Here is a 23,857-nt window from a genome sequence, read left to right as displayed (position 1 = left end):
TATTGGCAAAATCATTAATTATATTCTGAAAATCAATATTTCTTGTTAGATCAGACTCAATGGTCAACAAGGCTAGGTTACACAATTTGTCTTGGCTCATTGTTGAACGGAGCTGGTTTTTCACTCTTTTCAAAACAGAAAATGAACGTTCTCCTTCACAGTTAGTAGCTGGAAGTGTTAGGTAAAGGCGATACACTATGTCAACATTAGGGAAGGTTTCTGAGATACCTGCATTTCTTAAATGTTTCAAAGCAGCTGAGGGCGCACATTTTTCAGGTGGAGCTTTAATCTGATTCATATACCCAGAAAAATGAACTATTTCTTCAACAAATGTGTCCTGAACATCTGCTGAAAGGTGTTGTTGCAACTTTAATGCAGCTTCTCTCAATTCTGCATCTGGCATAGTAGTAATTTTGAACAGAAATCCAAACTTGTAATTGAGATTCTGGTAGATTTCTTTTCTTTTCACCAATTCTGTAATCAGTGAATCCAGAATGACGAAGTATGTAACTGTCTTACATTTCTGCCTTGGTAGCAACACAATTTCATTGTCTGGCTCTTCAAAATTGCGTTTCCTCTTCCTTGACCGCTGATGATCAGCCCGGTAACTGTAAGATAAGATAAGATAAGATTTCGTTCGGATTTTTAACCCCGGAGGGTTAGCCACCCAGGATAACCCAAGAAAGTCAGTGCGTCATCGAGGACTGTCTAACTTATTTCCATTGGGGTCCTTAATCTTGTCCCCCAGGATGCGACCCACACCAGTCGACTAACACCCAGGTACCTATTTGCTGCTAGGTGAACAGGACAATAGGTGTAAGGAAACGTGTCGGAATTTCCACCCGCCGGGAATCGAACCCGGGCCCTCCGTGTGTGAAGCGGGAGTTTTAGCCACCAGACCACCAGCAATTTAGCTTTCTCTTCAAACATTTCAAAAGCTTCATCATTGCGAAGTGAGCTTACAAATTCCACTAAGCCTGCATAGAGGTTAGCACAAGTAGCCATTTCAATTTCAGTTTTCTGAAGTGTCTTGTTCGTGGCATTTAACCGTTCCAGTATACAGTCCCAAAGCACACAGAGTAAGGCCAATTCAAAATCTTCCAATTTTGATGCTAAGCTGGCTGCTTCGCTTCTTGTAGTTGCTGTCTGGTCTTCATCCTCTGCTATTTGGATCAAAGCAGAACGTATTTCAGTAAAGCTGTCTTTCAAAGCATGTGTTGCATCATGCAGCGCTGACCACCTTGTTGTTGATAATGATTTGATGACATCTCCATGAATGGTTGACTTGAGTATACTCCACCGATGCGTTGAAGCAGAGAAAAAATTAAAGAGTGCTTGTAAAAGTCCAAAAAATGAAACTGCAGCGACACAACACTCCGCAGCACATGACCCAACAAGATTAAGAGAATGTGCTGAGCAGGGCACATATTCAGCAAGTGGGTTGATTTTCTTGATACGGGCTTGCAATCCATTATATTTACCCGACATGTTACTTGCATTGTCGTAACTCTGGCCACGGCAATCCATAATAGAGAGATCATGTTCAAGCAGAGTATCCAGTACTACATTCATCATTGTTTCTCCATCATGGCCTGAATGAGGAATGAATTTTATAAAGCGCTCTACAGGCTTACCACTGGAGTCGACAAAGCGAACAATGAATGTCAATTGATCTGTATGTGAAATATCTGGAGTTGAATCTGCAGTTATTGCAAAGTATTTTGCAGTTTTCACAGCTGCTATGATGTTATTGAGGACCTTCTTAGTCATCAGTTCAATAAATTCATTGCATATAGTAGATGACATGTAAGATACAGTGCCTCTTCCTGCATTCCCAAGGCGTGACACATGATTTGCTAAGAATGGATCGAATTGCGCTAACAGTTCTATGATCCCTAGGAAATTGCCATTGTTTTCCGAACCAAAAACCTCATTTTCTCCACGGAAAGCAAGTCCTCTTAGAGCTAAGAATTTTACAACAGCAACAACTCTTTCTAGAACTTTTCTTCAATAAGTGCTCTCTTTTTCAGTTTGATTTTCCAAATGAGAATCCAATAAGCCTTTTTTCTGTGCACGAAATACACTGGCTAAAATGCAGCTCCTGTGAGTGGTGCTGTTTTCATGTTCCTCGAAACGCTTGGAATTTTTCCAGTCATTGAACCCCTGTGTGAAGGTATTTTCTTTGGTAGAAAATAGCTTGCATGCTGAACAGTACACTTTTCCTGAGCTTTCAGAGTATACCATCCATGATCTTTTCACAGTTTCTGAATTTGCAAGCTTCCTATAAAACATAGATGACTTTAAACAACGACGACTTCCATCATCATAAATCCTTGCTGATTTCCTAAAATCAATGTTCAGAGTTTGACTGAAGTTTTCTGCAATGAAAGCATTACGTAGAGAATCTGGGATTACATTTGGCCATGAGGCAGGATCTTTTAAGACAAATCCTGTGGATGAAATGTCCGTTGAGACATTGAGAGGAGACACAAAAGAAGTAGATGCTGGCTGAGAAATAATGGAGGGAGGGCTTCCTGTATGATCTGACGTATCTGCAGATTCAACTGTACTGGTAACATCAGAAACTGTTTTCGTGAGCATGTCTGTGATCTTTCTGCAGCTTCCTACATCTTTCTTTTTCTGTTCTCCTTCACGAATTTTCTTCTGTCTTTTCTGTGACCCACTCGCATAAGAACGTCCAACATCACGTTCACGAGATGCCATAATGAGGATGTATCACTGTCTGTAATCATGCAAATACAAATTTTTCATTATCAATTATTATTAATTTTTTAATTATTATTAAAAAAAAATTCTGTCAATTGGGGGGATATGGCCCTTGTAGCCCCCTTTCCTCTGGCTGCGCATCTAAAAATTCAAAACGTTACCAGAAAGGAGTCATATACAGAACTTTTACCATAGATTAGGTTAGTGATTTGGGCTACGAATATTTTACTAATTCATCCTCCTTGATCTCCAATTTACTTAAACAGAAATCATACTGAGTCCAAGAACAATGCACAATGGTATTTATATTACCATTTTCATAACTAAACTAATCATTATGTTTTGCATGATATATGGCCTACCACCATAGATAAGGACATGAGAATTAAAGAATGCAGAGATAATTTTCAGTTTCACCCAACCAACGATTTTCTGATGTGGCTTATGTGTTTCTGGAGAAATATGTAGTAAATTAATTGATGTTCTACATCACTTCCGTCGCAACTTGAAAACTAAGCATTTGCGACGGAAGTGATGTAGAACATCAATCAATTGAGATCTGTTATTGAAATGATAAAGACTTAAAGACAGGACAAAATGCTTGTAAAACCTACAAACGGAAGTCAGTTTGCGTTTTTAGGTTTTTCTTTATAGTATTTTTACCAAAAATGCGTCTTTACTGGTCAAGTAACCCTATCAGGTACCTCCCTTAACATTTAGAGGCAAAAACAAACATTTATCCATACACATCAATGTCTATCAACAACACTTCAGTTAATTTGTCACAGTACAAGTCTAGATAATGTGTAATTACTACAGAAAATTGGAGAGGAATCTCCCATACTCACCCATTAGCGCAGTGGTTCCCAAACTGGGGGTAAATTACCCCCTGGGGGTAATTTAACCATTTTTGGGGGGTAATGGAGGGGTGACAGAAAAAAAGTTATGAATTCTGAAAATCAAGAAAACAATGCGGTACCCGGTATGAGGATTATTGTTAACTTTGTCTTAGTATATAAAGTTGTAAAGTAAACCTATTATAAGTAAGTAATAAAGTTAAACCAAATAACAATAAACATCAAAAACTAATATACAGTATTAGAAAAGAAGAAATATATAGCTAAGTGTGTGGAAACCCAAAAGTATTTTGACAAGTATGCTTCAGGACAAAAGTCACTCAGTAGCCCAGATCGACCTGTCCAGTACGCGTCACTCACTTCCTGAGGCTGCCTCTATTTCACACTGTCAGTTTATCTGTGAGCATCAGCCGAGGTAGACATAAGCTGGTATGTATGTGTACTGCCCTGTGCAGTATATAGTTAGTATTTACCCACTGTTACTGTGAATTTGTAGCTATTATTAATTTTATATATAATGTATGTGTGGTTCTTACGTTTTCAATGGTTTTGCTAGGATTAGCAGAGTATGTGAGGCTGTATACGTTCACGTTTAGCCATATATATCAATAATAACAACATTTTGTGAAAGGGGTAACATGCTTTATGTGGCATGTTAAATTGGGTAACAAGCTGAAAAAGTTTGGGAACCACTGCATTAGCGGGAAAACACAGCTGTTCTGATGTAAACAAAGGCGTGTTGAGTGTTGCCATCTATGGTTAGGTTTATTTATTTTTATTTTATTTTATTTCATTATTTATTTTTGTTTTGATTAATTTTTAAAAATCAATTTTACTCTCCAAACACTTGAACTTTTTAGGTAGGGACCCCTTTGCACTTGCACCATGTGTGCAGTCTTGGATGAGCCCCTGAACCCCTTGGACTGCAGGGCCCCCAAATGCGCGGGGCCCTAGGCAAATGCCTAGTTTGCCTATGCGGTAATCCGGCCCTGCAGGTACCTATTTAATACTGATGGGTGAACAAGGACAGCAGGTGTCTTAGGGAAACACGTCTTTAATGTTTTCCAGCCGTACCGGAGATTCTAACTCCGGACTTCATTGTGTGAGCTGAGTGCGATACCGATCGATCTACGGGACACCCAAAATCGAGTAACACGCCCCTCAGGGTATGTACACTTAAGAGTTACATACCTTTTAAGTATTATGCACTGACTGATATGAAGGCTCGGGAGAAGGGGGATCAAAGGCTGCAAAACTTCGTTCATGGAGAAGGACCTCAGGGTTAACACTGTATCGAGCATATCACTTGAAGTGCACATCAACCCGGTTGTCTACTTTAGCAAATGCGGTTCTGGCAAATTTAACATAAGCATTCAAGTACATGTACAAATTATACAGACCATAGCTGACATCAGTGATATACTACTATATAGAAAGCCGCTTGTTATGCAGAGCATTTCCCGCAAATTAGGTTAATTTTGTCCCAGGATGCGACCCACACCAGTCCACTAACACCCAGATACCTATTTCACTGCTAGGTGAACATGGACAGCAAGTGTCTTAAGGAAACACATTCTAATGTTTCCACCCGTACCGGGGATCGACCCCCGGAGTTGGGTGTACTAGCAGTCGACTCATAATTATGTGAAAAAAGGTATCCCTGTATCCCATACACTCAGCTCCCTCTTACTTTAATGATCTAAGAATTGTCCAGTATCTACCGCCGGCAGAGTAAGGGAAAGTTTCGCCACGTTATTCTAGCTTGGGTGTGATTGGGTTACCTGGAGGGTTAAGTTACTATTTTCTTTTTGTACATTACCACAAAATAAATCTATCTCATATTGGATATTTTAAGGAATAAATTATTGGTCAAGTAAGACCAGGACCTGAACTCAACATTACCCCGGCCCTAGAGTGCTCAGGGAAACAACTCATGGAATTCACGTTTTAGACACTCGTGTACCATTCTCTACACAATTAAAAGCTGATGATGCTATTATTTTTCTCTTATAAAATCATATTCTTAATATTTTGATAATTATATTTCATTGCCCACGGCATCTCTGGATCAAGACGTTCATAAGAACATAAAATTAAACATCACTCTGCTTAACATAAATTATGAAGTATTTGATTCTTCAACTGAACTCCCTTGATACCCGTAAGCGGCTCTTCATCCAAGGAATTGAAGCTACTCACCTCTTCCTTGCATTAATTCCGACTTCCACCCCTTCACCCAGGTATTGTGCGAACCCCTACGGGCGTAGCGCTCCCCGTGAAAATAACATAAAAGCATTGGATCGCTTATAGAGAGGATCGTGGCGGTGGTGCTGCCAGTGTCACCTTCCTTATACACGGTCCTGTGCTGGCTGACGACACCTCTGGGATCCTCTCTCGTTTTTCCAGGTTTTCCCAGTAACTTAGAGCTCCACCATGGCTGACGAGGAGTTTGTAAGTATATATATGTGTGGCAGTAACCTGGCGCCATGTGTCTTACCCTCCTTAATGAGGAGATATTACAGTAGTGGGTGATGGTATGTCAGCTGGCGCGTGTGTGACAACCAGCTCGAAATATATTATTTTGATATCTCAGGCCCCTCATGGGAGGTTCCTTGATGCTGCTGAGGGGCTCTTGATCTAGGGAATTGGATCTGTGATCCAGTTGCCTGAATGCCTTTTACCTCTCCTACCCCCACAGGAGTTGTATAATCCCTAAGGGTTTAGCGCTCCCCATAATACTAATTTTGACCTCTCAGGGATGAATATACCATTACACACTGAAATATTGTCCACATTCAAGCTTAAGCATTTCCCAAAACAAGTAATAAGCATGTGTTCTGTCAAACATAATACTGGTAACTCAGTTCTTGACTGATGATAGACTGACTCTTTATTTCAAGTTCATTCATAGTGGAAATATTATTGTTGTCATCTAAAATAGCGTTTTAATGAATGACTTTTATTTCTCGGTTAACGCTCAGGTTTCGGGTATTTCATTTAAAGTATGTTTCGTCTAGTGGTGTGATTATATTGATTTGTCACGCCCCGTCCTTAAGGTGTCTTTGTCCGGTCAATTCAGCAACACCGCCCAGTTATCTGGGCAACATCTTTAATAATAATAATAATTATTATTTTTACAAGTACGTGATACAACTTACACAGACCATAGCTGATGTTAGTGGCATATGTACTACTATGTAGAAAGCTGCTTGTTATATAGAGCATTTCGGGCAACTTAGGCTAATTTTGTCCTAACTTTGACTGATTTTGACCTAATTTTAACTAACACCCAAGTACCTACTTGCTGATAGGACGACAGCGATTAAGTAAAGACGCCTGGTGTTCCCTCCCTACCAGGAAGCGAGCCACGAAAACTTGTGTGTGAGCTGATTGCGCTACCACCTGGTGATTTGTTAAAATGTAACCATTAGCTATCCAACCAAATGATTCAGGTTATGTTGAAAATAAAACTTTTGATAATTATCCTTGGAGAGTAGGTAACTCTAGGTAACTGTCAAAAATCAATCAGTGTAGCTTAATTCTGTTGGGCTCTTTTTTAAGATCCTCCTATAGGATTCAACCCATAACAGTCTAACTTCTGGGTATCTATTTACTGATAAGTAACAGGCAGTAGGTGTTAGGAGACTTGCACATACATTTTACCTCACCCAGGATTAAACTTGGGGTCCTCTCATGTGATCCAAGTATGCCACCATAGCACCACCACTTGCTAGTAGTTTTACTAAATTTATATACTGTATGAAAAACCTTCACCAGTAAAAAAATAAGAGTGACCTCTGACCAACCAACAACTTGGGAATGCTGTTCAGATCACTGGCATCCTTAACCCTTTCAGGGTCCACAGGCCCTCTCAGAGACTTGTTTTCAGTGTACCCCAAATTTCAAAAAAAAAAAATATTTTTTCTTATAAAAAGATAGAGAATCTTTTCCCGATCATAATGACACCAAAAGTATGAAATTTAATCGAAAACTTATGGGTTATGCTCTCGTGAAGTTAGCAGTCTCGACGATGTTTGCGCATCGGCGATTTTGCCCACTTTGAGCCCTATTTTCGGCCAATTCCAATGTACTAGTCGACATAAATCATAACTATTTCGCTAGAACTCCATTTTTTTCTATCGAATGAGTACAAAAAACCAACAATTTACCGATTTTAACTATCCAATACAGTGGTCAGAATTTAGCAATTTTGCCAATTTCACACAAATTTCAAAAGATGCCAATTTCCAAATGGGGTCCAGAATAAACAAGAAAGACATTCCTTGCACTAAAATAACATTTCCTCTGTTCGTTAGTCATGTCCCCACGCCCCTCTTACATTCTTTTGCTTTTCATTTTGAATTTTTATTCTCACACAAAATAGAAGATTTACTGTTATGCAGACTACTGCATTAGTGTAGAAATGGTATAAAATAATATCGGCGCACTTGTGAAAGAATATTAGACTCAGTATTTGACATGTATTGGACGCTTAGCATGATTTGTTTACTTTTGAACTTTGGTAAAAATCAATCATTTCTGCTACTTTGAGCTCAATTTCAAGGTACTTTTCATTGTAAAACCAGTCAAAATCATCTCAATTTCTGTAATATGTCTTCCATTCTATACAATGGGACCAGGAAAACTAGAATACATGTACAACAATAAATACCATACGAAAATACAGTGCAAATTCGCTGTTTTAATCCAAAAACACTGTCGAAGTTTTTTTTTTCTCATTACGCACTGTGTGCTGCAGGATTTTTTTTATACTGCGCACACTGACCACATAGACCCATTTTTTCATATGTAGGCCTACCAGCTTTCTCACTAGATTTGAAGGCGCTAGAATTTATCAGTACTAGTTCGTCAAGGATCCTGGTGCGTAAGCCGTACTAGTACAGCCGAAACCCTGAAAGGGTTAAAACTCGGTGATATATCATTCATCCCAGCCAAAAGGACCCAGAATATATTCTAAGGGCTTTCTGATTGCTATATACAGCGGACCCCTGGTTAACGATATTTTTTCATTCCAGAAATATGTTCAGGTGCCAGTACTGACCGAATTTGTTCCCATAAGGAATATTGTGAAGTAGATTAGTCCATTTCAGACCCCCGAACATACACGTACAAACGCACTTACATAAATACACTTACATAATTGGTCGCATTGGGAGGTGATCGTTAAGCGGGGGTCCACTGTACAGTGGACCCCCGGTTAACGATTTTAATCCGTGCAAGAGGGCTCATCGTTATGCGAAATAATCGTTATGCGAATGAATTTTCCCCATAAGAAATAATGGAAATAAAATTAATCCGTGCAAGACGCCCAAAAGTATGAAAAAAAAATTTTTTTACCACATGAAATGTTAATTTTAATACACACAAACTGAAAAAGGCATGCACAATTAAATGACACTTACTTTTATTGAAGATCTGGTGATGATTGATGGGATGGGAGGAGGGGAGAGCATTATCTTCTTACTGTTTAGAAGGGGAATCCCCTTCCATTAGGACTTGAGGTAGTAAGTCCTTTTCTGGGGTTACTTCCCTTCTTTTTTTAATGCCACTAGGGCCAGCTTCAGAGTCACTGGACTTCTTTCGCACAAGATATCTGTCCATAGTGGCCTGTACCTCTCGTTCCTTTATGACTTGCCTAAAGTGTTTCACAACATTGCCAGTGTAATAATCACCAGCACGGCTTGCAATAGCTGTGTGAGGGTGATTTTCATCCATGAAGGTTTGCACTTCAAGCCACTTAGCACAGATTTCCTTTATCTTTGTAGTAGGCAACTTCTTCAATTTCTCTGTCCCCTCCTCTGAACCAGTTTCCCCAGGTCTGGCCTCTTGCTCTTGAAGTTGATCTATCAGCTCATCAGTGGTTAGTTCTTCATTGTCCTCCTCCACCAACTCTTCCACATCCTCCCCACTAACCTCCAACCCCAAGGACTTTCCCAATGCCACAATGGATTCCTCAACTGGCACAGGATTCTCAGGGTTAGCCTCAAACCCTTCAAAATCCCTTTTGTCTACACATTCTGGCCACAGTTTCTTCCAAGCAGAGTTCAAGGTCCTCTTAGTCACTTCCTCCCAAGCCTTACCTATAAGGTTTACACAATTGAGGATATTAAAGTGATCTCTCCAAAACTCTCTTAGAGTCAGTTGAGTTTCTGAGGTCATTACAAAGCACCTTTCAAACAGAGCTTTTGTGTACAGTTTCTTGAAGTTGGAAATAACCTGCTGGTCCATGGGCTGCAGGAGAGGAGTGGTATTAGGAGGCAAAAACTTCACCTTAATGAAGCTCATGTCCCCATAAAGTCGCTCTGCCACGTCTGTAGGATGACCAGGGGCATTGTCTAACACCAGGAGGCACTTAAGTTCTAATTTCTTTTCAGTTAGGTAATCTTTCACATTGGGGGCAAATGCATGGTGTAACCAGTTATAGAAAAATTCCCTAGTGACCCATGCCTTACTGTTTGCCCTCCACAGCACACACAAATTATCCTTGAGGACATTCTTTTGCCTGAACGCTCTGGGAGTTTCAGAGTGATACACTAATAAAGGCTTCACTTTGCAATCACCAGTAGCATTGGCACACATCAACAAAGTAAGCCTGTCTTTCATAGGCTTATGTCCTGGGAGTGCCTTTTCCTCCTGAGTAATGTAGGTCCTGCTTGGCATTTTCTTCCAGAACAGGCCTGTTTCATCACAATTAAACACTTGTTCAGGTTTCAGTCCTTCAGTTTCTATGTACTCCTTGAATTCCTGCACATATTTTTCAGCCGCTTTGTGGTCCGAACTGGCAGCCTCACCATGCCTTATCACACTATGGATGCCACTACGCTTCTTAAATCTCTCAAACCAACCTTTGCTGGCCTTAAATTCACTCACATCATCACTAGTTGCAGGCATTTTTTTAATTAAATCCTCATGCAACTTCCTAGCCTTTTCACATATGATCGCTTGAGAGACGCTATCTCCTGCTATCTGTTTTTCATTTATCCACACCAATAAGAGTCTCTCAACATCTTCCATCACTTGCGATCTTTGTTTCGAAAACACAGTTGAACCTTTGGCAAGAACAGCTTCCTTGATTGTCTTTCTGGTGCCCACAATAGTAGCGATGGTTGATTGGGGTTTCTTGTACAGCTTGACTAGGTCGGCTATACGCACTCCACTTTCATACTTATCAATTATCTCTTTCTTCATTTCTATAGTAATTCTTACCCTTTGAGGTGTAGGGTTGGCACTAGAAGCTTTCTTGGGGCCCATAGTCACTTATTTTCCAGAAACAGCACCGAAAATACTGTAATAATACAAAATATTCCGAGTGTATGCTTGGATGTTACCGCGGAGGCTGGCTGGTAAACAATGGGACGGCTGGCACATGTGAGGCTGGCTGAGGGCACATTGGACGCGTCTCGGACGAAAATCGGTAAGCGGGTTTTTAATCGGTATGCGCGGCAAAAATTTTGCGATAAAAGTAATCGGTATGCGGAAAAATCGCTATGTGATGCCATCGTTATGCGGGGGTCCACTGTATTTTGTAATGCAGTGATTGGAAAGAAAAAATCTTGTGTATAAGCAAGTAGTCTTACACCTGCTGCTCCTGTTCATCTGACATTAAATAAGTATCTGGGTATTAGTAGACTTTTGGTTCAACCTAGTTGAAAAGCTGTACCCTTGCCTGTGGTCACAAGCATCTGGGGGATCACTTCTAAGGTGAATATCCCAATAAAATGATTGATTTCTGGTTAGCATCCTAGGGCAGGACTGGAAGTATCTGTTGCATTGTGGAAGTAGAGCATGTCTCACTGCTTGGGTTTCATGGTTTATTCTGGGTTAATAACCTTTGAAGATCACGGGTAGAATCCTGGACAAGATGAAACATGTTGTGCAAGAAAGTTATACAGTACCGACAAGATGAAAGTTAAGACACATGTGCAACATCTGGTTATCTTTATTGTAGACGTTTTACCATCCAATGGCTTTATCAATACAGATTCTTGGACATAATTAGAAGGCAGTAGAACTATATACAAAAGATGAGGTAATCAGTCCCTCAACCATGGAGTTGGTGTGGAGAGCACCGTGGTTGTAGGGATTCTGGAGCACAGGCAAGGAGACTGGCGTTTATATAGGCATCAGTGGATAGTGACGTGTAGCACAACTTGTCAGATACTGTGTGTGTGCACACTCGTGTGTGCGTGCGCTCGTGTGTGTGCGCGCGCTCGTGTGTGTGCGCGCACTCGTGTGTGTGTGCTCGTGTGTGTGTGTGCTCGTCTGTGTGTGCTCGTGTGTGTGTGTGCTCGTGTGTGTGTGTGCTCGTGTGTGTGTGTGTGCTCGTGTGTGTGTGTGTGCTCGTACGTGTGTGTGCTCGTACGTGTGTGTGCTCGTGCGTGTGTGTGCTCGTGCGTGTGTGTGCTCGTGCGTGTGTGTGTGTGTGTGTGCATGTGTGTACGTGTGTGCGTGTGTGCATGTGTGTGTGTGTGTGCTCGTGTGTGTGTGTGTGTGTGTGTGTGTGTGTGTGTGTGCGTGCTCATGTGTGTGCTTGTGTGTGTGCTTGTGTGTGTGCTCGTGTGTGTGTGTGTGTGTGTGCTCGTGTGTGTGTGCTCGTGTGTGTGTGCTCGTGTGTGTGTGCTCGTGTGTGTGTGTGTGTGTGTGTGTGTATGTGCTTGTGTGTGTGTGTGCTCGTGTGTGTGTGTATGTGTGCTCGTGTGTGTGTGCTCGTGTGTGTGTGCTCGTGTGTGTGTCCTCGTGTGTGTGTGCTCGTGTGTGTGTGTGTGTGTGTGCTCGTGTGTGTGTGTGTGCTCGTGTGTGTGTGTGTGTGCTCGTGTGTATGTGCTCATGTGTGTGTGTGTACGCTCGTGTGTGCGTGTGCGTGCGCACGTGTGAAACCCAATTAATATTTGCACTAATAACTGATTACAGTTGTGACTGGGTGTGGACGTGTGAATTGCTCATTACTTTATAATTTGTTCATGATTGTAACCATGTATAGATGCATAAATGATTCATTATCTTTGTAACTTGGTCATGATTGTGACCAGATCTACCTGGAGTTCATTACCTTTGTACCTTATTCAGCTATCGAAACTTTGGGGCTCACTCCCTGGACCCATTATGTACCTCTCTAATCCTTTGACTACTGCCCACAAGAAGGGTACGGGGTGCATAATAAAGATATTAAACAAACTAACTACCTAAAGTTCATATGCATACAGTAAAGAAAGTTATAAGAAATGAAAAGGGTTACAATATATACAGTGGTACCTCAGGATAGGAACAGCTCAAAACTCGAACAGTTATGTAAGTGTATTTATGTATGTGCTTTTGTAAGTGTATTTTTGGGGGTCTGAAATGGATCAATCTGATATACATTATTCCTTATGGGAACAAATTCGTTCAGTATCAGCACTCGGACTGCCTTCTGGAATGAGAAAAATTCGTATCCTGAGGTACCACTGTATTATCATAAATAGCGTGATAATTTTTGTTCATATGAACTCAAAACGTAAGTCCTTAATTCCCACACCCTGTTTGATTCTGCTCTGGACAAGTTTATTTCAGAGTTTTTCCTTTGCATCTCTTCATGCCTCCTCCTATTCATTAACATGTGTAATCTTGCAAACTTTCAACAATTACACCATCACTGTTATGATCGGGCAACCCCAGATTCATACCTACCCATTTCTCCATGTCAAGAACTTTTTAACTCAGATTGTCATGCTCAACCTGTTAGAAAGGGATGCTGTGTGCAGTACATACCTGCAGTATGACATGTTAGAAAGGGTTGCTGTATGCAGTATATGTTAGCAGTATGACACCTGACAACCTAGACAGACCCTTCTTAATGTTTCTACTACACCCCATCTGCTCAGTCATATGTATCTGCATTACCACCCCACTGTACATTGTCTGCACCCATCTCATCATTTGCTCTCCAGAATCTTGTATTATTGTACAGTACATACACAGGAGGGCCCTGCTTTTCAGTTATACTCATTTTTCATTTATTCATGCAGTATTTCCTACAATATAGTATATACATATTCACCACTCACAATAAGCTAAGGAGGAAAATACTTTAGGGTAAGTAAAGTGCATTCTGCTTATGTATTTTTAGCCTAGCTCTATTACTCAATATATGATAGAGTAAACATGTTATCAGGTTTTTATATGCATGTGAAAGTGAAAAAGGCTATATTTCACTTTACAGCAATTTTTGCTGTATAAGCAAGGCCCTCTACTATATTATCTTACCTAGATTAGAGTGCTATATTAGTTAAAATGTATGTTTAGTTTGATAAGTTGTGTACACATGGAACTAACAGCCTACACATTTAATTAATGTAGCATTTAAATTACAAGACAGTATTTTCAAATTTACTAGGAAAAAAATTGTACATTGTTATAACAATCTGTTGTAACACTTGTATTTACTGAAAATGAGCAAATTTATTTCAGATCTTTGATCCCAGCTTGAAGAAAAAGAAAAAGAAGAAGACTGGGTTTAATCTTGATGCAGCCTTAGCAGATAGCAGTGGCACCCTTCCTGTTGAACCTGCACCCACTCCAGAAAATGGAGAAGTTCCTGAAGTCAAGGAGAGCACACCTGAAACAGATGGTAAGGAGAAAGTAAAGTTCGACAAGATTTTGTTTTGTAAAATCAAAGAGGTTATGAAGGTACTTATTGATCAAAATAGTAGACAAGATTCAGTATTGTAGGAATTTTTTTATGGTATAATCGTCCCTGCAAGTTTGTGGGTTTCAATTCTCTAATGTTTTTAATGATGGACAGCCAGTGAATAAAGTCAGTTATCCAATATTTTTGTGGCTCTATGGTTTTCCTGACTAAATCTCTTTTAGTTGTTCATTCTTATGAATGTCAATAATAACCAAATTAGAGTGATATATCATTGTATTAGAGATACAGTCTCCTGCAGCTCGGTTGGCAATGCATTCATCTTGCATTCTGAATGTCCATTGTTCAGTCCCCGTTATGGGTGGAAATATTGGACATGTTTCCTTACATCTGCAGTCTCTTTTCACCTAGCAAAACATAGGTACCTGGTTGTTAGTCGACTGGTGTGGGTTGCATCCTGGGGAACAAGATTAAAGGATCCCAGTGGAAATAGGACAGTCATCGATGATGCACTGACTTTATTGGGTTATCCTGGGGGCTAACCCTTTCCCAGGTTAAAAATTCCAACATCTTATTTTATATAGTCTCTGAAACATCAAATGAAGCCATATCTGAAATAAAATTTGTTACGCAGGCATAACAATTTAGTTCCATGGGATCTTGAAAGTAACACCCAACAGCAAATTTGTCGGGACAACAACCTGGAGATTGTGCCGGGATCATCACCCTGTGGCCTATTCACTTGACCTGGTACTGTGTACAGTATGGTCCATAAAACACACAAAACTCCAGTGAGAGCTTGCTGTGCATTTTAATTAATATTCGGCTAAAACCAATAATTTGTTGAGTAATACATATATATACAGTGGACCCCTGGTTTACGATCAGCTCCCAATGCGACCAATTATGTAAGTGTATTTATGTAAGTGGGTTTGTATGTGTATGTTTGGGGGTCTGAAATGGACTAATCTAATTCACAATATTCCTTATGGGAACAAATTCGGTCAGTACTGGCACCTGAACATACTTCTGGAATGAAATAATATCGTAAACTGGGGGTCCACTGTACTGTATATATAGCACAGAATGTACAGTATTTTTTTTTTCTGTTGAAACAAAAAAGTGTTTAATAATCCAATACTGAATTTGAGAAAAAAAAATTGAGAAGTTAGTTTAGGCTTTTAAGGTATCATTACAAGTACATGTACAGTAATGTGCAACAGAGTGATTCATGACTGGAGCCCTAACTTTGCCTAATCCGCTAATTTTGTGTGACTAATTATTTTGAAGCAGTTTAAGGGTCTAGAAGAATTTTTTCATTTGAATTCACCATGTGGGTTACTAGTGTGCTTGAGTTATATCTCCATTATACTTGATCCATTTTCTAACAGGGAAGGAAGCACAAACAATAAAATAGTAAAGAATAAAAAATGGCACAATACCTTGATTGGAACAATACACACACAAACTCACACATTGCATGATAAAACTTATGATGCCATTTTTGTCCAACTTGGACTATTAACTAGTGACTAGTTAGTAGTCCAAGTCAGACTGAAGCGTCATCGTAACTTGTCTCCTGTGTGCAGGTTATTTGCAGGATAAAATAGTAATATTGTTTTTTCTTGTAGATATGGAAATGTTTGGAAAAAAGAAGAGTAAGAAGATGAAGAAAAAAATGTTTAATTTAGATGAGTTAAGTGAAGCATTGCCAGAGACTAAGGAAAGTGGCGTTACTTCTGGAGATGATCGGGATCCTGTCACAATTCAACCAGCTGAAGTTGATGACTTTGATCTTGACATGGACTTCAGTAAAGCCAAGAAGAAAAAGCCTAAAAAGAAAAAGGGGCTAGTTGACCTCATTGCTAAAGATGAATCTGTAATAGACAGCGATGACAAAGAATTAGGTGAGTTTGTAGTTTTGTGAGGGTTTTTAGTATTGTATTTAACTAACTAAAACATTGAATTATGGATAATCATGAAATCAGATTTTTAGCATAGTTGCTTACTTGGATGAGAAGTACTGCATTTTCTAAAAATGATTTAATGGTTTAAAATGTTAATTTTTCAGTGGTAAATAAAATTTAGGGAAATAATTTTTTAAGGACACTAAAACATACATAGCCATAAACTCTGCCTCTTATCTAACTGAATTTTGTATTATTGTCTTCATTACTTGCAAATGGACAGACACTGCAGACATTTAATATACAGTACTGTAATTGAATTGGCACTGTCAGTAGCTTGGTAGCTTGGCTTATTTACATGGTGAAATTTCTATAAATAAGGTGAGCAGTTTATACAAATACATTTTTCCATATACAGTTGTTATACCTTAATTGCAGTTTCCCACCAAAGTAGGATGACCTGATGAAGGAAACATTCACTGTCGTTCATTTATTAACTGTCTTGTCAAAAGTAAAAAGACATGACAGTTCAAATGACCCTTTTAAATGAATTGAAGGAAAGATGCGCTGCAGATTATGCTTTTATTTTAGCAGCATTTCATTTTAAGAAGAAAACTTTGTCTCAGTAAAAGCTTGTTCTGCAGCTTGCCTTTTCTTTAGTGTTGTTGGTAGTACACTATTTGTATCCTTTTCTCTTGTGCTGTAACATACCCATCCATTCCTCAGATTACAAGTACTGCTGTGCTTTCCACCCTCAGGACTCAAGTTTGACTTAGTGGTTTCTTTGAACCCCTCCACTAATGTTACCTTGCTAACACTTAAACAGCATGTCAAATCCCAAAAACCACTTGTCTCTGCTAACTTTGATTCAACATTTTCTCACACATGCCTCCGGGGTGTTCATGACCTTATCATTCAAAACCTTCACCACTCCCTTTCCAGTCTTTCCAGCCATATCTCATAGCCACTAATAAGGCTTTGGAACTCATTAACACTTTACTTTTCCAGTGATTATAGAACTGCTTAAGTATTTGTCACACTGTGACACCAATGCCTCAGTCTTGCTGTAGTTGAACAAGTGGCAAGTTCCTTAAATCACATTATAATAGATTGCTCATTTGCATTTGCCTTGCTTAACCATTCCTTCACTGCAGCAACACTTACCTGTGGAGGAAGTGTTTAGCTGGACTGTTTGTATTGCAGTTATTTTATTGACTGCCTTGCAGCACTTAGTAAAGATGTTTCCTTGCCAGGTGCACACATTGGTGGCAATATACACTGCAGAAAAAGATCTACAATCTTGCATCATATTTTAATTAGTGGCAAGTTTTGAGTATACATGTGTCCCAGTGTTTAATTTGGAAGAGGACTTTATGGAAAATATAATTAAAATTATAATTTAATGAAGATTTGCATTTTTTATGACTGCAGACAGCAAGGAATTCAAATCATTGAAGTATCAGAGCAAATCAGTGCTTATGGTAAATAATACTGTAATTGAAAAAGTTAAATTTTGTTTTAAACAAATATAACATGTGATCTTTATTTTTAATTGAGTGAACCAGTAAGCCAGCAGGAGGCCCTGGTTGTATGACTAAAAGCTCCAGTTAGTGGGTCATCACATGACTGACACCTGTATCACGAAATGCTTGTCCTGTTTCCTGATCAATGAAATGCCAGGGAAAAAAAAATGGAATTCAAAATGTTAGAGGTGGTTTAAAATGTAACAAATCAGAATGTGATAAATCAGGAAACAGCTAAGTATAAGGGAAAACCCAGGACATTCAAGGGAATGTCCTGGGTTTTGTAACCCAGGACATTACCTTGAATCTAAATATAATATACATAATTAATCTGCTCTATAGGGAAGTGGAGAAGAATTCTTCCTCCATAAAACGTGCATATTACAAGAGGCGACTGAAATGCTGGGAATGAGGGGCTAGTAATCCCTTTTCCTGTATAAATTACTAAATGTAAAAAGAAGAAAAACTAGTTTCATCTTTTTTGGGCCATTGTTAAAAAATAATTAACCTACGATAACCCAGTATAGTCAGTGATTTATTTCCAGGTTTTGAGCAGAATCACACACACACCTTGAAACAATTGAACATCATAGGCATTCTCTATACAGAGTATTAGAAGACCAAAGTGGTAAAAAATAGAAAAAACAATTATTTGCACCAATTTATAATATTAGTATATTCGAAGTAGAGCACTCTTGGGCTAAGTGTTTCTCAAAGTTTAAATTACTAAAACACTTTGAAACACATCTAATATCAGAAGAAACTAGTGTACATGGTGTTTAACATTACGACAATAAAAATCTCAAAATCGTAATTTGGTGTCAAATTATAAAATGTGAATGAATGTTGCTGGCACATATATACTGCTGTTGCTGCAAACTTCAACACACCATAAACTCTAAAGTTTTCATCGCATTCCACTCATTTTAGTCTTACTTAATTCAAAATAAGGCACTTTCAATTTTTTTTTTTTATTATTTATTTTCTCCCACACTGAATTTATTTCCAGGATGTGCCACAGTTAACCCTTTGAGTGTCGACAGGCCCTCTCCGAAACTCGTTCTCAGGGTCGGCCAAATTTTAAAAAAAAAATTATTTTCTCTTATGAAAAGATAGAGAATCTTTTCCCGATCATAAGGACACCAAAAGTTTGAAATTTGATGGAAAACTTACGGAATTATGCTCTCGTAAAGTTAGCGGTCTCGGCGATGGTTGCGCATCGGCGATTTTGCCCACTTTGAGCCCCATTTTCGGCCAATTCCACTGTACTAGTCGACAAAAAACATGAATATTTCGCTAGAATTCCATTTTTTCTATCGAATGGGTGCAAGAAACCACCCATTTATGAAATTCAACTATCCAGTACAGTGGTCAGAATTTAGCAATTTTGCCAATTTCACACAAATTTCAAAAGATGCCGATTTCCGAATAGGGTCCAGAATAAACAATAAAGACATTCCTGGCACTAAAATGACATTTCCTCTGGTCATTAGTCACGTCTCAAGGCCCCTCATATTCTTTTGCTTTCCACTTTGAATTTTTATTCTCACAAAAAATATAAGATTTACTGTTATGCAGACTACTGGGTTAGTGTAAAAAATGGTATAAATATTATTGGTGCACTTGTGAAAGAATATTAGACTCGCCAGTTGACGTGTATTGCACGCTTGGCACGATTTGTTTACTTTTGAAATTTGGTAAAAATCGAACATTTCTGCTACTTTGAGCTCAATTTCAAGGTACCTTTCATTGTAAAACCAGTCAATATCATCTCAATTTCTGTAATATGTCTTCCATTCTATAAAATGAGACCAAGAAAACTAGAATACAACAATAAATACCATACGAAAATACAGTGCAAAGTCGCTGTGTTTTATTCCAAAAAAATGGTCAGTTTTTTTTTTCTCATTATGCACTGTGCTGCAGGATTTTTTTTTAGACTGTGCACACTGACCACATAGACACATTCTTTCATATGAAGGCCTACCAGCTTTCTCCCACTAGATTTGAGGGCGCTAGAATTTAGGCGTACTAGTACGTCAAAAACCCTGGGTCGTAAGCCGTACTAGTACGTCCGAAACCCTCAAAGGGTTAAGGGGTTAGTTTATCAATCATGTGCATTACTAGGTATAATTAGATATTATCTCGAGTAGTTGTGTTTCTGGATACGAAGCCATAGTGCTGACAGTAATGAAGAAGAGACTACGGTGCATATAAAAAATATGTTGTGACATTTTGCTTTGTGTACAGCTTTATGAAGACTGATCAGATAAAAAAAAATTGTCAGAAAATTTGCTTTGTACCTGTGTTTACTCTTCAGTTCTGATTGTTCTCACTTTATATATAATGTATTCAGTAGTGTACCTCATTGCTCACTATGGTCCTCCTCCTCCAGAATGGTAGTGGGATTTTTAAGTGTGATGCATTGAAGGATCAGTGCAGCACACCAATCCCTCTGAATAGGTCTAGCATGCCTGCCCACACAATGGTGTTTTTTACTTTTTATCCATTTAAACAAACCTCTGCTCCACTTCAGTTTGTAACTATAGGTCAGTTCGCATATTATGGCAAAAGCGGGAGAATAACAAACCACAGGAAGATATGTATCTAAATCTCAAGTGCTCTTTGAATCGCCAGTAGTTTTTGGGATATGTACTCTTCATACTGCATTATAATTATTTTGTGCTGCAATAACAGTAGTGCAGTACAGAAATATCTTGTAAATGCATCTTTAAAATCATTTGAAACTTACATACTTCTGTAGCTTCATAAAGCAGAACATTATATTAAAAATTTGGCAACTCTGATATGAGCAACAGTGAATAAGCAGAATTATACCAGTCACAATAAACATTTCTAATTATAAGAGAAATTGGTTTTAGATAGTTGCTCAACTAATGTACTATATAAATTTTAATTTTGTAAATCTCATTTCAACAGTTTTTAGAGCTTTTTTGTTTTTGTGGGGCACTAGTTTTTGGTAATTTTTTACAAAATGATTTTAATTTTGTGTTGATCCACATGGTCTTGCCTTACTCTTAATAGTACCATGGAATACTGTAAGCAGTTTAACTAAGAAACCTGCCACGAAGTGTATGTATATGCTTACGTCCACCTGGGAAGCCAGGCACGACGTGCATGTCTATATATATTATGCAAAAGTCATAGGCTTTTCATATTTCCCACAATCCATTAATTAAATGTCTTTGAATTATAAGAGATTTGATCCTTCATTAAAAAAAGTCATGATCTTTGTGTTGCACCTCCATCCATGTTTCATGTACCATATCCTGAAAGGCATCTAATATGACAACATGTAAATAGTGTAAAGTTTAAACTTAGAGGGAAATTATGTATGACAGACTTGTATAAACATTTTAATACTATGCTTGATTTTGTCAGGCATAGCATTAAGAAAAAATTGTTGTGCAAAGATGTCATAGATAAACCCCCCCCCCCCCATATATCTAGTTTAATGTAGTGGAATTGAACCTTACATACACACACACTGCTGTATATATAAACTATATAAACTTTCATCCTGCTCCTGAAGAGGTAGGTTATGAGCCTGGGATTGTAATACTTTTGATGCTGGAAAAAGAAACTGGGTGCTCTGGATTCTGTGATTTCCCTAAAGAGTTCATTGCCAAACTTCCACTCTGACTCTTAATTAGCCAAAACTAGTGGTATTGCAAAATCTCTTAATTAATGTGTATACCTTTGATGAGTTTTGAGTCTCGCTACTCTCACAGCCTGCCATGGGCCAGTCTCTAAATTGATTGATGTGTATTTGTGTGAATTTCTAACACATTGGGCATCCACCAAGGTAGGATCACCCCCCCCCCCCCACCCACCCACCCACCCAAAAAAAAGGAAACATTTATTATCATTCAGTAGCTGTCTTGCCAGAAGGACATAGACATCTCAGTTCAAGTGACCCTCCTAACTATACCATCTCCACCTCTCCTTCAGAGTGTATGCACAGTACTTTTACTTTTACCTCCATGACTTAATTCCAGCTAACTGGTTTCTCTGAATCCCTTCATAAATGTTACCTTGCTCACACTCCAACAGCATGTCAAATCCCTAAAATCACTTGGCTCCTCTCAACCCTATCGAACATGCTCACACATGCCTACTGGATGCTCAAGTTCCAACCACTTAAACCCTCCTTCACACCCTCCCTACAACCCTTCAGTGTAAATTTAAATATTTTTCTATTTGGTGCTTGATTTTGCTTGCAAATGGTGTTAAAAAATATCTTAATTTTATGTGTATGCTTTAGAAGAGATTGAGGGAGTGGTGGTGGTAATAGGTGAAAGGGACAGGAGGTAAAAGAAGGCATTATACTGTGGTGTACAGGTATATGATTACTGTGTTAATAACAGGTATTGTGAGGTATACTGGGATAGGAGGATAAGGATACCTTGCTCAGTCAAACTAATACAATAAACTGGACCCAGGTTTTCAGGAATTTAGTGATGTACAATATAGCAATTGCTCTGTTATATTAAAAATCAGCTAAAAGTGATGATAAAAGTAAACATTTAAGCTTGGTTTTATGCGGTTCACTTAAAGCCAGAGAACGTTTTCGCTTGTGGTTAACATTTTTCTCCTCCCCCCCTCCCTTTTTTTTTTTTTTTTTTTTTTTGTGCAAATGTTTAATTCTTGCAGTCAGTACAGAGTTTTAGAAAATATAATCTTTAACTTAATGTATTACTCACCAAAATCTTATTTAAGGCTTAACATTCAATATTAAGTTTAGCTTTTAGTGTAAAGCTTCTTGAAAAGCATAGGATATCTTGATAATTGTGAAATCTAACCATATTAAAGGGACTGGGTATTTTGTCATATTGATTGTTAATTTTTAACATAGTCTTCCTTTAAGCTTGTTACACTTGGCCCTTCAATGCTTGGTGGCCTTTATCGCCTTCTCAGAGAAGTCAGAAGTTTGGACTTCTAGCTACCTGTAAGTTTCCCTAGTGCTTAAGTATTCCCGAATCCCGCCCCCATGAAGCTGTTCTTTCAGATATGGAAACCGATGGAACTCGAGAACCAGGCCTCGTAAATATTGAGGGTGAGGAACTAATTGAAAACCACAAGCATGTACAGCAGCCTATGCAATGGCAAGGGTGCATTCTTCTGGTTAAGTGGAAGCCTTTGTTAGCTTTATCAGAGTTTACTAGTTGCATTGCTCACTATATTATAAGCCTGGACCTTTGTAATGGTCTTTTTCGTTTCCCTTTCCTTAAATCTATTACTCGTGTACATTTCCAGAAGAATAAGGCATCACCTTGCCAGCAAATGTTTTTTTGCATGAATTTTACAGGGAAGGTGGAGGCCAGTGGGGCTGCTATATATTTATTTTTTATTGATGATTGGTTCTTATTACCATCAACCTACTTCAGTTTGGTCACCAATAAGATTTTTAACCCTTTCACCGCATCATGCATCACTCGGCTCTTCCCCAGCTAGTGTCAGTTCTCCATGAAAATGATGAAATTTCGTATATGAGCATTTGCAATACTTTTTTTTAGAGAGGGGAGGATTTATTTCTAGTACAGTGGACCCCCGGTTAACGATATTTTTTCAATCCAGAAGTATGTTCAGGTGCCAGTACTGACCGAATTTGTTCCCATAAGGAATATTGTGAAGTAGATTAGTCCATTTCAGACCCCCAAACATACACGTACAAACGCACTTACATAAATACACTTACATAATTGGTCGCATTCGGAGGTGATCGTTATGCGGGGGTCCACTGTATTTGTTTCTTCTAAAATCTTTAAATAATTTTTTGTTGTATGAAAGGATCCTCAACTAGGTATGACAAATAAGGCCAAAAGTATTCCAGGCAGTATATAATTAGAAAACATTTTTTAAAAAGCATAATCACAGACTAAACTACACTAAACCCAAAACCAGTGATAGTGAGGCATGCTAAAGTGAATTGAGGCTTGTGAGTCAGGTGAAGGGAGAAGCAACAGGAGAGTGAGAGTGGAAGAGAGATAATCTTTGGTGTTCACTTCATTTAATCATGAACTTACATGACAAGCACCTCTCACTTGATGCTGTAGATGTGTTCCAGGCCCTTAGCATCTGCACTTAGATCAGTCAGTCCATAAATACTTAATGACTCGAAATAAAACTTGAATATTCTTTCAAAACAGTGCTGATTGCTTGCAGCAACCATAAATT

The 23,857-nt window shown here is 38.6% G+C and overlaps 1 protein-coding gene across 3 annotated transcripts in view; it reads left to right on the top strand.

Annotated features, from left to right (window-relative positions):
- Positions 1 to 5,875: 5,875 nt before the first annotated feature.
- The window catches only part of LOC128684724 (eukaryotic translation initiation factor 2 subunit 2), a 35,675-nt gene continuing 17,693 nt past the window's right edge, over positions 5,876 to 23,857 (top strand). For 2 of the 3 annotated variants that reach the window (XM_070102704.1, XM_070102699.1), the window contains exons 1-3: positions 5,876 to 6,035; positions 14,052 to 14,211; positions 15,861 to 16,136. In XM_070102704.1, coding sequence (XP_069958805.1) covers positions 6,018 to 6,035; positions 14,052 to 14,211; positions 15,861 to 16,136 — 454 coding nt within the window. In that variant the 5' untranslated portion in view covers positions 5,876 to 6,017. Of the gene's footprint in view, positions 6,036 to 14,051; positions 14,212 to 15,860; positions 16,137 to 22,688; positions 22,737 to 23,857 lie in introns of all 3 variants that reach the window. The other variant, XM_070102697.1, reaches the window with a different exon arrangement.

The sequence above is a fragment of the Cherax quadricarinatus genome, chromosome 5 (genome assembly GCF_038502225.1).
Source record: "Cherax quadricarinatus isolate ZL_2023a chromosome 5, ASM3850222v1, whole genome shotgun sequence".
NCBI lineage: Eukaryota > Metazoa > Arthropoda > Malacostraca > Decapoda > Parastacidae > Cherax > Cherax quadricarinatus.
The sequence above is the reverse complement of the archived record's forward strand: the minus strand, read 5'-3'. Positions and strand labels throughout refer to the sequence as shown.